The 18,518-nt window shown below is 39.9% G+C and overlaps 1 protein-coding gene across 2 annotated transcripts in view; it reads right to left on the reverse strand.

Moving 5' to 3' along the window:
• fibcd1b (fibrinogen C domain containing 1b) overlaps nucleotides 1-18,518 on the reverse strand; it is a 91,125-nt gene that overhangs the window by 43,158 nt on the left and 29,449 nt on the right. For both annotated transcript variants that reach the window (XM_070924699.1, XM_070924698.1), the window contains 2 exons: nucleotides 11,303-11,462; nucleotides 3,986-4,122 (listed from right to left, as the gene is read on the reverse strand). In XM_070924699.1, coding sequence (XP_070780800.1) covers nucleotides 3,986-4,122; nucleotides 11,303-11,462 — 297 coding nt within the window. The remainder of the gene's footprint in view (nucleotides 1-3,985; nucleotides 4,123-11,302; nucleotides 11,463-18,518) is intronic.

Here is an 18,518-nt window from a genome sequence, read left to right on the forward strand (position 1 = left end):
ATAGCTAGCAAACGGTAGCCAAAGAGTTTCTTAGACACCTCCACTGCTTCCCCTTGTTTATTTTTACTTTTGTCTGGCTTCTTCACATAAAAAGGGAAAAAAATAGACATACATTTATCTGTGATCTATGAGTCATTATGCCCTAGAGGATGTTCTTCCCTATATTCATGTGATTTTAGTGATGTCAGTGGCACCTCATAGTCTGCATTACCATTGTATCCATACAGCCAAGAAAACTTGGCTAGCATGCTATACTCATTACTGTCGATGCATCTTTCTTATCCCTCTACTCAACAACAACTCCTCAGAGCTACCATACATTTCCTTTAATATTCTTTCCCTGCGTCTTTCTTTCTTTCTATCTCTCCACCTGACAGGTGTGGCACACGGCCATGTCTTTTTTTCCCGAACCCTGGGGCAAACAGTTCCATCTTAGTGCTTCAACCATTCTGCAAAAACTATTGACGAGTCAGCACTATAATTTATGTAGAAATACAGCATTTAGTAGTTCATAGTATGCATGATCAGATCAAAATGGCTACTGTCTACCTCATCTTTCAGTGTATAGTTTTATACCAGAATTGCCAGGTTTTAAAAGCTCATTTCACATTCATAAAATTTCAAACTGTGGCATTTGTGGGTGGTTGGTTTGGGTTTGGGTTAGACTGTTTGTGCAGCATGCAGAGCATTATGCAATATGCAATAGTTTCTTTGATAATAGAAAACTATATAGCTGACGGCCTCTGATGGATTTTTGTGACAGTTTCTTCAAACTAAAGGAAACCTTGTTGGGCATTGTGACAATGAACCACAGACCCTGCATGTGTACCCACGCATTAACACACCCACACATTTAAAACAACTCTTTGGTGAGCTCCAGTGAATGTGGATACAGTATAGAGATGTAGACGAACAGACTGAACAAACGTCCTCCTAAAGGCCATCACTGACAGATGCTCTGCTGATAGACATCTAAATCTAGAGTTCTGGTCTCTTCCTGTCACAATTACTTAAGACAGCTGCATTATCCCTGAGGCTCCCTAAGGGCTACCTTTTTACGGCAAATACAATAAAACAGAAAGATTTTTATCACAGGCCATATCTGAATTAATGCATTTTGGAGCATAGGGAAAAAAATGAAATTGCTTTTCCCCTATTGTGTTTTTTTATCTGTATGTCTCACTTTCTCTCTCTCTCCACATCAGATTCTAATGTTTTTATCGGGCCCTCTCTTCTTTGTCTCCTCTGAGTCACACTTTCTCCTCTCCTCTGTCCCCTCCCTCTTCTAAGTAACCTGCTCATCCCTCAGTGTGTCTGCAGCAGTCTCTGCAACAGTGCCATGGTATGTCAAAGTATGCTAATGAGGTGGCAGCATATGGCTCATTCCTTATTTAAACTCAGCCGTCAGACAGACAGTAAGCCACTCAACTCACCAAGCATCCCGTCTACCTACCTGCCCCTGCTGGATCACACCACGCTGATCTCTTAATGAGGCTCAAGCATTATCACAATCAGCTCAACACACCATGCGGGATAAGTAACTGCTACATTATCACTTCAATCTGAGCTGCTATGTAAATCCTTTTATAGGACAATATGCAAAGAGCCGTTACTTAACACTAATGTATCGCAAGAAAAGGGAGTAAAACTTTGACATGAAAGCGTGCTCGCAATCACAAGCTATTTCTGTGAAACATTAATTCATGCATAGACACACACACACACACACACACACACACACACACACACACACATAAGCATTTACGGACTGACAGGCTTGTATGTAGCTCTATTCCATCATGCTGTGCTAAGCACTCTGTCACTCTGACAGTCTGGTTTTATTTGATGATAGGAGGGTACGACCTTGCCTATCTCACACAGTTAGTCACCAATTTACAAGTGCACACACATACATGCACGATTCACTGCCATGCCAATGTAAAAGTAACAGACTTGAGTTGGAAGTTTGATATGTGCTGTACTGTTTGTAGTGGACGCGCAATATAAAGTGGGCAGAATGGGATAATAACATGTTTAGTTTTGCTATGCTTCATCTTCTTATAAGTAGTATTATTATACTTGAAAATTACTGTTGTAGAAGCATTAATGCTAGCACTAGTTCAGAATAGTAGAAACCACAGACATACATTACATGTCTGTAATTTGCATGTTTGAAGCTACAGATTGCTAGCAAAGCTGTTTACAGGTTTGAGAAATCATTTTTATTGAAAATATGGAGACATTTTTACACCTTTCTAACAATTTCACACATTCAAGGGAGGAAGCCTTAAAATGTACATCCTAAGAAGTATTAAATTATCCCTCAAAATGTTGTCAACAAGACGGCATCACACCCACAAGTGGAAACAAGGTAACAGATTTGATTTTGTGACTAAATGCAGTAGATTTATGTGGAACATGATGCTTCTTGCATCACTTTGCATGATATGAAAGAAACACAAATTATTTCCATAACAATTCATTGTACAGATTTTGCTAATCAACCCCTGAATAGTTTTGGACAGATTTCAAAATCAGCCCCTGGATGATTTTACAGGTCACAACCTGTAAAAATTGTGTTGTGAGGGTTCTTTAGGGCCTCAGTTCTCTATCAAGAACTGCTCTTCTTTCCCTGAGGACTGCTACAGTACACTTCAGAACAAAGGGAAATAAATGGCTCTAACCAGTGAGATGCTGTGTGTGTGTGTGTGTCTGTGTGTGTGTGTGTGTGTGTGTGTGTGTGTCTGTGTGCACTCACAGTAAAATACATCTAAACCACACTTCCAAATATAACTTCAAACAACTCTGTGTCAATGTTTGTTCACCTCGCTGTCTCTCATTCCCAAAAGACACAGTGCTTCCAGTATACAGTCTCACTTATACAACTATGTTTACTTTAGCAAGGCCAGACAACTGACAGATGTTTGATCAAGAAAAAAACACACACTTAAAGACACTCTAAGTACCTTTTTCTGTATTACCTTTTTAGAATACAAAATCTTCTCAAAATGTTATTATACAAAGACAAGAATTCAAGATTTACAAAAGCAAAACATAAACAGGTCAGACATTCGCCAGCTATCACGGAAACAGTTTCTCTTTGTTTGAGTTTGAAGCACAATGACAACTTGATCTGCATATAAAAAAAAACTGGAAGCTATATTTCTATGAGCTGGCTGCCTTGTATTTTGTCTTGCCTGTACGGTACTGTAAGTCATCCTGTCTTTATATCAGGACAGCTATCTCAGCATCAGCACCTATATTAGATTTACATAATTTAGTTATGTTATGTGATCAGGTTTTGAATCTCTACGCTTGCGATTATGCCACAGTTTACTTGACCTGAACTAAAATGTCACCATGATTTATTAGATTTATTTCATTTTTGTTGTGTCTCTCAGCGCTCTGTTTTGTTGGCTTTCTTTGTCTCGCTCCTCTTTATTCATTTTTCTTTCTTTCAGCACTCTACCTGTTGACATTCTCACTAGGATATGACTAATTAATATTCTGTCATATTTTGTCTCATGAAAAATAACTGCTTTCAGGTCCACATGAAACTTGTGCTTGAGATCTCTTTGCTCCTCTGTGATAAAACTTTGATGAGACCTTTTCGGATTGATACATGAGACTCCCAAGGCAGTACAACTGTAATCACAGCAGGTGCCCAGAAAAACAGTGTAGAGTCTCATGTACTGGATGAAGGTGATTTAAATGGAACTGATGCTGCTGCTGCATAAATTCATGCTCAGTGAATCGTTCTTATTTCGGGGTTATTTAGTAAATAAAAGCAGATTTGTAAACACAGCGAAAAAGGCCTTCAATTCCCTTTAATTTCCTTGTTTTCATTTTCATCTTGATTATAACCATGGTTAAAATGAAGCGACTGAGTGAATGTTTCTATTTTAGGTAGACACATATACAGATAAAAAGCTTTGTGTGTGTGTGTGTCAACTGTAATACGTGCGTGTGTTTTCCTCTGACTCACCGTCCAGCCTCCTCCGTCTGTGGTCATGTCACAGTAGACCTGGAAGCCTGCGGGGTGGTGAACAGGAAACACGGAGTAGATGCCATCCTCCCTCTGACCACTGGCATACAGATCACCACAGTCGCGGGGACGCGAGCCTAGGGAGAGGTGAAAGTAAGAAGATATGAAATAAATTAGGTCCAAATGGCTTGCAAAGGGAAAAAATGCTCGGAGCGGTAAAATGAAATCAGTAATAAAGAGAAGATGACGAAAACATGAAATAACACTTGTCACACTCTGTCCTCTGTCTTCAGCCAGGCACTATAGAGAGGCACATAAGACCAATAAACACGAAGGAACAGTTCTGGATCTATGTTGTGAAGTCATCCTGTCAAAATGAAACCAAAATGAAGTGTTAGCTTACCCAAAAGGATGGCTCTTGAAAAGGATAGAAAGAGCAATGAGGAGGTAGAGATTGGCAGTGTTGAGAGGGAGGACACAAAAAAGATAGATGATGAGCAAGATAGGCGGGTGATAGATGACACAGTGGGACAACAGAGTCTAAGTGCGGCGAAGATAAAAACGCGGAAAAAGACGGAATGCAAGTAGGTCGAAATGAAGACAGAAAGGCACAAGGGTGGAGCGCAGACGTGATGCCACAGAGAAAGAAGCAGATTTATAGCACAGAGATGTAGATTTGAGATAGCACAAGTTTTATGAAAAGGGAGAAAACAAGACATATGGAAATCAGAGAGGAAGAAGCATGGCTTAGTGATGAGATGTATACAATTTGAGTGATACACTGCAGACAAAGAGGTAGTACGAGTGGCGAGAGTACATAACAGACAGAGAGAATTCAGGAAAAGTTAGTGCAGAGAAGAAGAGAGGGAGCTTGTAAGCTACAGCAGAGCAGAACAGTAGCACCCTTGTCTGCGACTGAGAAAGATATCTTACACAAGGGATACAAAATCTATTCCCCAGGAAGCAGGAAAGGCACTCCGTGATGAGGACAGTGTCATAGATTATGCATGCCAGCCTTCACCGGGTCAAAACCCCTGAATTTAAAACAGCCAGGAGAGGTCTTGAAAAGGCCATACAAGGTTTTGTACAGTCCCTACACGATATGGAATGTTTGGTCTCCCCGGAGCTTTTCCGTTTCTCCCTGTAAGCCTTGACTACTAAGCTCCGGCTTTCATCACCATCACACATAAGTGGTAGCATTTCCCAGTTCTTCTTTTCATTACAGGAAACTGAAGCTGTCTAGGTTCCCTGGGACATTAAAAAAAGAGACTATCATCATTATTTAAGAATTTGGTCCTCTCTAACAAGGGCTTTCAAAGTTTTTCAGTTTAATGATCCCTTACAGCAGAGAAATTCTTCTTCCAAGGACCCCCCTCGTGATTGTACTGATATTTCAGGTCCACTTGAGCTTGGCCTGCTTCACAACTTTGTTCCTACTCAGTTTAACAGTGTTTAACAGTTTTGGTCTTCCGTTGTGTGCTAATTTCATCACATTTCATACCTTTCCTTTCCAGTGGGTCTGACGACTACAACATGTAATCTAGCTATCGAATTGAAATGATGTTTCACAAAGTTTCATTTCAGAGCCTGCTATTCCCTCCCTGCTCTGCAGTAGGTATTAGTCCTCAAAGTCATCAGTGTTTCCTGCCTTCACTCATCACCTGACTGCCACACTCACTTGTGCACCTGTTCCCAATCCCGAAATCAGCTCTCGAGCATATACACCGGCCACTTTCCACCAGTTCCCTGCCAGGTCGTCCGTTGTGAATTGTGGCTCATTGTCCAGCCTACCTGTTGCCTGTCTTTCTCTGCCTGTTGGCCCCATTTACACCTGGTATTAACATATGATCTGCATCCGATCATTTACACCTGGTCATAATAAGCTTTCTCACTATCTTGATTCTGCCGGCATTGTGGTCAGATTTCAATATGGAAATGAGTTAGGAGGGGCTGGTGGACTTGTTAATAATAACAACAATGCCATCAATGGGTGGAGGACTTGCTAATTCCTGCTACTACTATATACTGTATCTTTTGCTGGGCTTAGGTGACCATTCAACTTGCTGGTAAGAATTTGGTTGCTCTGTAAGGACTGCATTTACACCCTGCTGAGATACAATGCGAGCCAGACCACATCTGACGATGGTCATATCACAGTGTGTTCTGTGTGCATTTACACCTTGCATCAACATGCAGGGTCTTTGCCTGCATACCTTGCTTGCTGTGTTTGCCTGTTTGGACTGATCCCCCACTGACGAACCGTGAATTACAGACACAGTAAACATAGCTCTGAATCTACTATATAGGGCCTTTACATTCCCATACATTCTGAACTTTCTGGTTTCCACTGAAGACATAGATCTTTAAAAATGGGTCACGAACATATACTTTCAATGTATTTATAAGGCTAAAGAATTTCCCAAAACAGCTGAACACTGCAGTTTTCAGCTAATGTAACTCAAACAGGAGTAAATAGTGCATTTGTTGTGGACTATTTTCAGATACGGATTTGGTGTGCATGAGTATTTACGACAGCAGGACAGTGTTGAGCCATAATAAACTGCAGTGCCCACGTTCATCGTAATAAATTAACATGTCACCCAGTACAATGGAGTGGCTCAATGATGTGTATTTAGTAAAATAAGCTACAGTATATCAGGCTTTGGATACACAAAAAATACTTGTTAGTAGAATTGATTGTTGTTGTTTTTTTGTCTTTTCATGGGATTTGTTAACAGTTAACAGTAACAGCAAATAATGAATATCATCAGCTTGTCCTTTAAAGTAGACATTGAGTCTCTAGCGATGTGTGTATGGTTTGGTTGGGTGCGTACCTATGCTGCTGCGTGTGATAGGGGTGAGATGGGACCTTTGAGGAGAGTATCTGTTCTGAATCTCATCTGTTTGGCGACAAAATCCTTAGTCACATAAACCCTTCAAAGTAAGTCACTCTGACATCGCCAGCACTGCACAGTAGGAACTGAACTCATTTAAATGCACCCTGTCCTCACATCTCCAGCTAAAACTGCTCATCTAGTGGCAAGCACTATAGTAGTTTCTAACCATGCACATGTCCTGCATGTGACTTTTTTTATTTGTTTTGGATTTCTCTCTTTTTTTTTGTTTGAAAATGAAATACTCCTACAACTGAATAATCAATGTGGCAGCAAAAATAATAATATAGAAAACTACCAAATGTCAAGCCAATACTTGCACTTTCATGCCACTGTGCAACAGTACAGCAAAGTCAGGCAGTTCATGAACTGAAAAGTAGGACTTCTACAGTGGTTTTATCCAACTCAGAAACACTGCTACTGTCAGAGCTGAGACGGGCTTCACTGCTGTCAGGTTTGGATTCATGTGACTTTGAAAATCTAATATCTTCTTATGGGAATCCAATGCAAACAGTACAGAGATGAATACAAATATTCACAGGCACAGTGGGACAGACAGACAGTCAAAGATATTCATATTTGTGCCTCATACTTAAACACATATACACAGCTGCACAGACATAGACATAAAATATTGAAAATGCGCTGTTGTGTAAATGTGCTTACAGTTATTTATTTATTGTTTGTGCCTTAGCGTGACCAGTTCATTTATTAAAGGTCCCATATTGTGGGGTGAAGTGAGATTTCCATGTCTTCTTTGATTATAAAGCAGGTCTATGTGCTGTATAAATACCGTGAAAGTATCAGAACACTCCATGCAGAAATGCACACAGCCCGTACTCAGAAACTGTGCCTCTCAACTTCCGTATGGTTGTGATGTCACAACTATACAGTCACTTACTAAAGCAGCTTGTTTCAGACAGAGGGTGGACTGAGGGGCTACATGAAGGGCCAGTATAAGATATATAAGGTTTATATAAGGTCATGCAAAGCTACTCTAGTGGAATCCCAAAATAAAAATATAAAGCTGAAATCAGCAAAATATGGAACCTTTAAATAGTCTGTACCGAGTACTGTGTCAGAATGAACACATACATATGTGTTAGTGATATATAGTCAGTACATGGAGCACTATCATATTATCTGTTATTCTGTTATTCTGGTGCAGCATATACATCAGGCATCTGAGCTGTCATTTATAAACAGATGTACAGATAGCCTAAAGCACGACAACCCACACAAGAATGCCGTAATAATAAAAACAAGGATATTTTGTATAATAACTGAACATGGGCATTTAGAGAAGATATCATTTGTGATCAGCACTGATGTTTCTGTTGTTTTTCTGGCTGTTCTCTACTTCAGTGTAGATGTCTTTGATAAAATGTCAAGGCTGCACTCCAAAAAACACTGACTTGCCGCTGGCTGCTTTGTTGTTTTGTCCTTACTGTAGCTATGAGGAGCAGAAACCTGCACAGAACTACATTTCAAGAAGCATTTTGTGTATTTAACTTAGAGAGTAGTTTTTTTTGTGTGTGTGTTTTAATGTCACACTATGTTATTTTTTAGATTTATTTTGCATATTATACTATCTCATACAGAAACAGAGACCGTATGTAAAAGTGCTTTCAAAGAATCCTGCAGAGCAAACCAGAGAATATGTGAAGCTCTGTCAGTGGTGCTGAACCTTGGTGCTGGTTAGTCAGTTAGTCTCAATGTTGTACAGCTTTACCTGTGACATTTACGCAGCTTTAGGATATCAATGCTTTAAATAGGTCAATGTGAAGCACTCTGGATTTTCACATGAAACATGGCAGAATTTCAAGTGGCTATCAATTATAAATCAAATAACAGAGACGTGTTATCTGAAAGCTTAGCGCTATTGCCATTGCAAAATAATCATTATAGCCTCATTGGGAACCAATTTCTTAAAAACGTATTTTGTTTAGCTAACTCCTGGCTCTATATAAAAGGCAAAAGCTATAAACTAAGCCACAAAGGGAAGATTGCATGACATTGCAAATAATAGTGATACTATTTTTGCTTAATATTAGGCTGTTATTTCCTCCTCCCTTGCCTGTATAGAGGACGCAGGACAGTATGACGTCATGCCAGGTCTGGTATTTCAGCTGTGAGGACAGGGATAGGGAAAACTGCTGCTGTTTGAAGAACATTTAAAAATATTCGTCATGGGGAAGGCATTGAATGCTTGACAGATTCAGCACCATGGAAAGTATTAACATTAAGAAGAAATTCTGAGTTTGGTTTCAAATTAAATGATTCTTTCTATATTTTGTCTTTCCTTGCAAACAACATACAGAACAGAAATACATAGGTAATCATCATAGGTCTCTAGAATGCTCACATTAAATGATAAACAAAGTAAACGAGGGCATATTTATCATCATTGTCACAAATAATAGAAAAGCCTTCAGCATTAGGTGTATCCAACAGTCTAGTATGCTGCCTCCTTTGTAGGATGGTTGATGAAAAGGTCTGCATATTTCAGAGACCCCATATCCCCCCAAAAATTGTGTTTTATCTCAATAATGTATGTGCATTTTTATTTTGTTTTAAACTTTAAGAGTAAAACAGACTCACTGAAACAGGAACTTTTTAAATTTGATTGATTGAAGTAAATACATAGGACCTCTTTTTCCCATTTAAAGTTGCTGCTCATGTAGGAAAAATATTAATAATGAGCTATAATCCCTGACAGACAGCTGACTGAACTGGACACCTGTTTCCAGGAGGCTCAGTATGAAATAATGAGAATAGGAGTAGCCTATGAGCCTTACTCAAGCAGCCACAACAGGGCTGATGTGATCATCATTACAACTTTGTACCGGATGCTGAGTTCACCGTGTTGTACAGGAATGGATTTTCAAAACACATAGAACTCATACATAATTATCCCTTATTATGGACACTTTACAAGACATTTTCCCTAATAAACATAATAACACAAACGCATGCATAACAATAGCCCTACAATACATATTACCATATAATATTCATTTTCTCTTTAGAAGTTTTTCAGACTTCACATCTCATTGCATCATATTGTGAGGTGTTCTTGTAATTATGTTCTCCCCATACAATGTGCATATGAGGGGAAGGGGAGGGATGTTATGCAGCTCATGAATTGACTAATGATGTCCTTAGCAATGGGGAACAATATTGTTTCTCTGTCTCTTTTGCTTTTACCATTAATATAGAGCCAGGAGACAGCAAATTAAAATAAAGCTTGAAGAAATTATTCCACAATTGAGCTGTAATACCTACTGTGAACAAAACAATTCTGCTGAGATCTAAGAAATAATTTCTCTATCAATTGATTTATAATTCATTGCAACCCAGAATTCTGTAATGTTTCAAGTTGTGTTTAGAGATTGCTTCAGATAATCTGGTTAAGGCAAGAAAATTCTTAAAGGTGGTGCATATGAGCCCAACCCATAAGTGCAAATGTTCAGCACCGTGGACAGAGCTTCACCCAGTCTGTCTATGCTGTCCTATGAAACCATGTACATTTAGATATAGACATACATATATTTAGGTAAAGACATAAAAGTGTAAAGTTACTCCAAACAAAATAAAAGCAGAGGCTTGTTCAAGCTTTCAGATGAACTTCATCCATCATCAGAGCAGGTAGGAATTTTACGAAACAACAGCCAATAGATAGCAGGTGTGCACGCTAATTGCTCAGTTGCATCAGTTCCTTAGAGCAAAGCTTGAAAATAAACCTCTGTTACACCTCTACTCTTTCTGAGTACATGTCCACGCACTTGGATTTATGAAACATCTGCCACATTCCCAAGTCGTGCCGTCCACAGAAAAAACACAAACGCTCTCTCCTACTCTGTTATGGTATGTTGTATGCCATACATTAACAACATTCACGCTGTGCTCCTTGGTTACTAATGCAGGACAAATCCAACAGGGGAGTGCCATTGGGTACACTGTTCTTGGTTGAAAGCTTTCCAATGGGTTGATGCCTCGGGCCCTTCTCTGCCTCTCAGCACCACAGCCCAGTGGACATTCCAGTCATTTCTCATTTACAGTAAAAAAATTCCACATCTCTATGAAGGCCACTGGATAATGTGGATGAGATGTAGCCCAGGGAAACATACTGATATCACCAGGAGAGGTTGGGTTGAATGAATATGTGGTATGATGGATGACAGACAGACCACACTGGAATATAATTTTACAGAAAGATGGACTCGGGATAACAGAGAGTGGGATCACGACACTGAGTAGAATACAGTAGCAGAAGGTCAAACATATAGGTAGTCAGCAATGTATGAATTATATATACAGAGACAGAGAGACAAACTGAATATCAGACAGACAAATCTACAAAGAAAGAATCCAATCTTGCCGGACAGATACAGATAGTTAAGCCATGCTTCATTTCTCTTACCATTGGAGCAGCCCTTGAGACGGGCCCCTCTGACTGGAGCCCTCTGCAAGTCGGCCTTGACACGAGCCTTCAGGCCCACGTTCTCCTTCTGCATGGCGTTAAGAGCATCGCTCACTGAGTTCACTACCTTCACCATGTTGATCTGGCTGTCTGACAGCAGCTGCAACACACACACACACACACACACACACACAGTGGGAGAGAAAAATACACTGTTACATTTATATTGGCAATGTAATTACACCAAACCTGTTCCATTTCCACTAAATTATAAAATATGACAAACTTTCTTGAAGTTGTAATCCTTAAGATTTCCTTCATATCAAACTGAATTTTCGATACTGTTTATTTTTATTTGACTATGGTCATTAAATGTGTTTATTCATTAGTTACCTCCCTATGTATTAGTGTGCATTGTCAGTGGCGGAGTCCACCATTCCTGCACTGGATTCAAATTCAATTCATGCACATACTGGACAAAAATTTCAAGTGCTGACACATTGCACGTAGTCATGTAAGTATGAAATCTGGAAGAGCAGAGGCCGGCCCCGGGCATTTTGAAGAGGAATCATATTTCCATCGGTACAAGTATAGCAATATAAAGAAGACTCTAAATTTTATCACGGACGGACAACTATGGAGTCTTCTTCTGTTGTATTTCTGACTGAGTAGCTGCTCAAAGTTTCTTGCCCCAAGTGATCAATAGTACCATTTTGTACAGAACTCTGGGACTTGTATTGTTAAGAAGTTCTTAGGTTTATCACCAGTAAGCACAGGTGTCACCAAATCAACAAGAACTGCAATCTTAAGCATTAAATTAGTGCATTAATTAAAAAAGCATTAAATTAGTGCGGAGCTGAATCTTTATAATGTAAGAAGTGACCAAATTCGCTTGATCTATTTCACAATGTCCGTGTATGTCTTCTGGATTTTCATGTTATTAGCTTGTGGATGCAGTGCTTTTCAGCAGCAAACGCAGATGTCAGAGCATCCTTGAACACACCACCAAAGACGGTTTTCACAGTCTCAACTGCATGACCACGTGACGACAATGTGACTTTGAAAAAATAATTTGAAGGGGAAGAAAAGTTAAAATCAAAGGCTGCCTTGAAGGAGGGTAAGTCTACCTAAAAAGTTTTGGTAAAAGATAGTTACATACAGTATATAGCCACTTGCACAGTATAGTCCTTTGGGGACCTTTAAAAACACACAGCTGCAAAGACTGCCCTATGTAGCAAAGACACCACATGGTACCCTATCCCATAATGCACCCTGCTGAATGCTGTGAAACACAAAGAGCCCTGTGGGAAGGCTGGTGATGAATGTGTGTGCCTGGACTAGCAGAGAGCAGGGTAACCTCTCTGATCTGCTGTGGTCACTTTCTTACCTGCAGCCCTTCATGTGCTGTTCATTGCAGAAAGGTCGTATTCACATATTGCCCTAGTTGGCCAACACCTATGCAGGCGCCAGGTGTTGGGCCCCATATGTACACGTACACTATACTTTTGCATGAGAGATATTCTTGCTCTTTCTCACGCTCACACATATCCACAATGTCTCTCACTGCCTTTCTTTCATCTTCCTCTACTCTCTCTCTTCCACATACACACATGCACACACACACACACACACACACACACACACACAGACCTGCAGGGCCCAAAGTCATATATAAGGGGTTCAGAGTTTTCTATCAAAGGTATGTCTGGGCAGCTATATTCAGGTGTTAAAACTGCATTAGACAGAAACCCCAGTGGCCTTTCCCTGGCCTCAATAACTATGCAACACACCTCTGAGGCACAGCAAGCTGCACTGCAATCATATTACATGGGCACTGGGGCTTTAACCCACACACACAGACATAAACAACAACACATTTATGTACATACCCACATGCAAGTACAAAGAAAACCACACGCACGCACAAGCACACACTACAGACACGGCCCACTGTGCTTTGCAGTTAGGCAGGATAAAGCTAAAAAAAACTTCTGCTTTGTGAGTGTGTTATTGTTCAAGAAGACAGTTTTTTTGTGTTTGTATGGAGAGGTAAGGCAGAGTTGTTGTTGTTTTTTTTACAGAAAAGGTTTAAAAGGTTTTAAAAATATTTAAGGAATGAGTTTGCCGCTAAGTGTTGGGTTCTTTCTCATGTGCAAGTTTGACGTTACTTTTAGTGTTGTAGTTTCATTGTAGCATACACTGTTTGATGTGTGTTCAAAGGGAGAGACAAAAGCAGAGGAGTGTCCGCAGTCTTAATTCTAAGCCTTGACTGACACATCAATTAGCATCATGATGTAATTAGCTCTCATTAGACAGCCTTTCAATTGGCTCGCAAAATCAGTCACACCACAGCACTTAACACGAAGGAGGCTTGCGTTTGTGAGTCAAGCTTTTTTGGCGCATCTGCGTGAGACTCATGAAAGGGGTTGGATTTCACTTTTTAAGAAGAGGTCTCTTTCAAATCTCCACAAGATTCACACAATAACTTACAGTGCACCTGCACTCAAAATCAAGTTTTTTGGTTGTGACTTTTTTTTTGTTTTTGTCTGTTTTGTTTTATGCTTGTCTGATGTGTCTAAACTTAACTGCATTTAACATGATTGAATTATTTCGTTAAAACACACAACAAAGGTGTGCTTCTGTTGTCCATAATCCGATGTTCCCTGCGGGGTAAAGTCACAGAGCAGAGAGGGGGGCTGGACGCCTAATAATCAATGCTTTGAAAGCCAGCTAACATGAAGCTTTTTCAAAGTGTACGCTAAATTATGTAAAAAAAAAACAACTTTATTCCACTGAAAAGTTACCTTGGATGAATTTAAAGTCACGTTCTGAAAATTGTAAAAAATGTGTCCATCTGCATAACATTAATCTACAACTACTTGTATGATTGATTTATAGTTTGTGTGATGATTTAGCGTTAACTGTCTTTGGGCTTCAGACTGGTGGTTGGACACCACGAGAAAATAGCCAGCAGATTTATTGATAATGAAAATAATCATTACTTGCAGGCCTACATCCTACAAGAGGGCAGATCCCAGAAATAAATCCTGCCAGAGTTAAAGAAATAAATTCATGATGTTAGTTGTCAGCATCAGATATCCACAGGGTACAGTCAAGCTGAAAGTTAACCCCATCCTTTGTTGTTGTGTGCACTCTGCCAGTCATGAAGCAATCATCCATCACTCTGCTCAGATCGTGCCACATCCTGCATTTTAGAGAACTCCTCACCTTTTACATCTTTTGGTGGCTGTGATGCAGACACATCTTCATCTTCATCTCACTGCACCTCCTTCTCAGGAGCATCTGGGTGACTAGCTGTTTTCCCTATGAGATGTTTCTCTGATGCCAATATGCAACAGATGAATAGGGCTTTTTTTTTTCAGAGAAAAAAATCACATTTTGAATCCAGAAAGTAAACTAAAGATACCATCCTGGATTCACAGGACGAAGAGTTTTCATACTCTCCATTCACATACTTCAGGCTCCTCCCATCCTCAAGCTGTGAATGCTAGTTGATAATAGTACAGCTGTCCTTAAATTAACTATAAATAAATACTTGACGTAACTTACTGTGTAACACAAATGTCAGTCTGACCTCTACCTCACTTTCTGTATCCCTCTAATTAAATAGTCTGAAATCCTAGACATATGAGAGGCCTCTGAAGCACAGAAACAATGAATAAAAGATTACCCTGATGATTGACAGAACCTTCACACAATAAGGGAGTGTTTTCATAGCAAATCTGACTCATATCACACGGAGAGCCTCTGATCTTTGATCAGGTTTTTGATTGATGTGTGTTTTAGTGGAGGGAGTGGAGGGCAAAGAGTCCAGCTGTACACTTAAATCATTATGAAGGAAGTAAAGTGCCTTTCTGCACATTTATTGGGCATATGTCTCCCTAGAGCAATAATCCCTCATCAGTATTTACTGTATTGTATTTTTGTCTCACAATGTGCTATCACAGTTTTACCATATATGTATATAAGTGTGCCACCTGGTACCATTTTCCTGTCATTTATATTACAGTGAATCATAAGCAACCTCTAAAGGATATTGTTCATGCTGTAGGAAAATGGCTTGTTGTTATTATATGTTTTCTGTAATTAGAAGACAACATGTTTTGGCTATTTTAAGTACCTTTGTATAAAAACAAAATGCTGTATATAAATTTGCATTGTTCTGTATTGTTTAATGACAGTGGTTTGGACCCTACAAAACAGTGATATTCTTTATTCCTTTGAATTGGTGAGTTGTATCTTTGAAGCTACCCATTTGCTTAATTTAATTAGGTTTCCATATTTTATGTGACTTTTATCATTATCCACTCTTATTGAGGTTTTGAAGTTATTTGTGTCACATCCCTGGCTGAAATGCTGCAACAAACACTCTGAATTTTACTTTTTCACGTCCTCAGAGGACTTTATGTCTACCAGAATGAACGTCTTAAGGCAATATGGCTTTCTATTCTACAGCAGCAGAGGTTCGCGCCTTGATCCTTAGAAGAGGTTATGGGTGTCACTTGTCCAAAACATTAACATTCCACAGGCACATAACTCAGTTTAAACTGTCACCTATGGTTCAAGGAAATCAGTAAGTCATGCTCTTCTTTTACCTCCCATTTACCTCCTTGCAGTCTTTTGGCAGTCAGACATTGTGCAAAACTGAATGCACACCTACTATGGGTCTAGCCCTTCCATTTTGTTTCCTTCCAAGGGGTGCATGAGAGCAGGCCATGAAGCCTCCATGCTTACCCCTGCTCGTAGGCATTATACATGGTTGCCAGCATTGCCTATGCACAGGGCTGCCACTGCTGGCAGAGCTAAAACATACATTAAAAACTTTTAATGTAATTCATACCACTGACAGACTTCCGCACCTGTTACCATGAGAAAGATCAATGGAGACAACAACCTGAGAGCCATCGAGGAGACTGTAATGAGAGCACTTTTGAAGGTTCACGCTGCAGTAATGTGAGGATGTTAGACTGGAAGTAGTTCGGATTTGTGCTGAATATATTGCTTGAATTTGCATAAACTGTGATTCTGAGCTCATGCTAGAGGGACGCAGTTCTGTTACTGTCAACAGGTAGCAAAGCAAACAGCACACACCCTTTTTTTTTTACATGTAAAACTATGTCAATGAGGCAAGGCAAATGTCAGGGAGTTATTGCTTTTGTAAGGTGGTGACAGGCTAATAATGTTTGTGTTTTTGGTGGATTAGTCATCTACATGTGATGACTACAGAGAGCTGCTTCTGTGGGGTGGCTTTGAGTGTGTGTGTGTGTGTGTGATAAATCCCTTATCAGGAAAAATATCAGGCTGTTACGGTCCTCAGTCAGTTCAGGTTGTAACTAGAAATCATGGGCAATGTTGTTGCCTTGGCATTTGTGAATCTGAGGAGATCAAGCCACATAGAGCCCCCCAACGGGTTCAACTCTTGAGCCTCTAATACTCAGGGGTAACTGGAGGAGGGGGGAAAGACACTGACACGGTGGTACGTATTTGGTAAATAATAACGCATTTAAAATAATTCTAGAGTTTTACAGTGACAATAAATATAATTTGTCATAATGGCAGAAAACAGGAAAATAATCAAATATTCAATTTACAGTGTTGATGTAAACTGAATCAATATGATCCCATATTTAGATATGAATGTTTGAATTGTTGTGTATTGTGTATGGAGCAACTGACGACAAGATGGACCCCAAGAAAACAGAAATTGACGATGCTCTGTCTGCTGTATATTGGGTTTCGGAAATGGGAAAAAAGACTAATACTGCCATTATCATATGAGAGTTTTGACTTGTTGTGAGCAAACACAACACTCTGAAACCTAACCATCAGTTAAATGTATTCTTTTATTGCTAAATAATAATCACATCAGTGTGATTTATTTGAATGCAAGTGTGTGTGCTTTGGTGTACCTTTCTTTTTGAGTCTACAAGCAGTCACTGAGAAAAATGAAAGTCGGTTTGTTAAAAATCAAAACACATTGGTCCCAAACCCACTGCAATCAGATTTTCCTGCTTATCTCCTCAGAGGCATGTGGGAGGGTTTCTCTCTGTATGGCAGGGTGAAACTGTTCTTCAGGGGGCTGCGGTGCACACTGAGCCATTACTAACACTGGCACAGTCAGCTCTGTGTCATCGAATAAATCAGAAGTCCTGGCCACAGGTGGCCCATAGATCACACAGTCACACCATGGTGTCAGGCAGAAACAGCGGATGTGCACACCACATGCCTTGCCTCCAAAGAGGAAATCAATCACCTGGAGTGTCTGGGCTGCCAGCACCACCTCCACTTAGCCTCAGTGCCCACTGCACTGTTCCACCTACACCACATTAACAGCAGTAAGGGGACAGGCCCTCTTTCCGCTTCCATTGTGCTACCAATGAACACCCAAGAGCTGTGTCTCAATTCAGGAGCCGCGTCCTTCAAAAGATACGGCCCCTGAATTTAGACACAGCAATGGTTTCTTACCCCGCAGAGGCAAAGCAGACCAATCCAGTGAGTTTTTGAGTGATTTCTAAACAATGTTGAACCCTGGCTTAAAGAAAGGATTGGCAAAAGCTGAATGCATTCAGTTGTTTGAGCTGTATGGTTGGCAGCTATGAAATCTATTTACTGCAAAATAGAGAGACTGAGTCTGATGGGCCAAAATTAAAAGAGCATGTAGTGTGAAGATTTTCCACGCACATTTAGGAAATGCATCGTCGATAAATCAATGTGGACAGTGCGAAACTAAAGGGGGTCTAATTATGTTTTCATCCAATGTGGAGTCTGTCTTACACATCTAGGAAAACATTATGTTATCTTATTGAATTAATGTGCAAATTGTTCTGTTTCTTGAATCATGATGGGCATTTCTTCCCCTGTGACCTCATCTTCAAACACTAGACTTCTAAGTGGAACATAGGCTAGCCATTTCTGGGCTCGTACAGTTTAAAGAGGACTTAACAGGGTCGAGTTGGCATTGGATTGGTAAATGATGGTGTTTTGATTTTGCAGTCAGGAAAAGGAAGCCACTAAATAAGACCAACCAACAGAAAACCCTCAAGTGAAATGAGCTGTCACGCGTCTTAAGGTGGTTTCACAATCAATACATATTGATAGGTGTTTCACAATCCACTTTGTACAGTGCTTAAAGTCACGACTTCAGTAGTGAGTCTTGCACACTGGAGTCAGCTGCTCAACCAATCATCCTTATGTT

Source organism: Enoplosus armatus, chromosome 18 (assembly GCF_043641665.1).
Source record: "Enoplosus armatus isolate fEnoArm2 chromosome 18, fEnoArm2.hap1, whole genome shotgun sequence".
Taxonomy (NCBI): Eukaryota; Metazoa; Chordata; class Actinopteri; order Centrarchiformes; family Enoplosidae; genus Enoplosus; species Enoplosus armatus.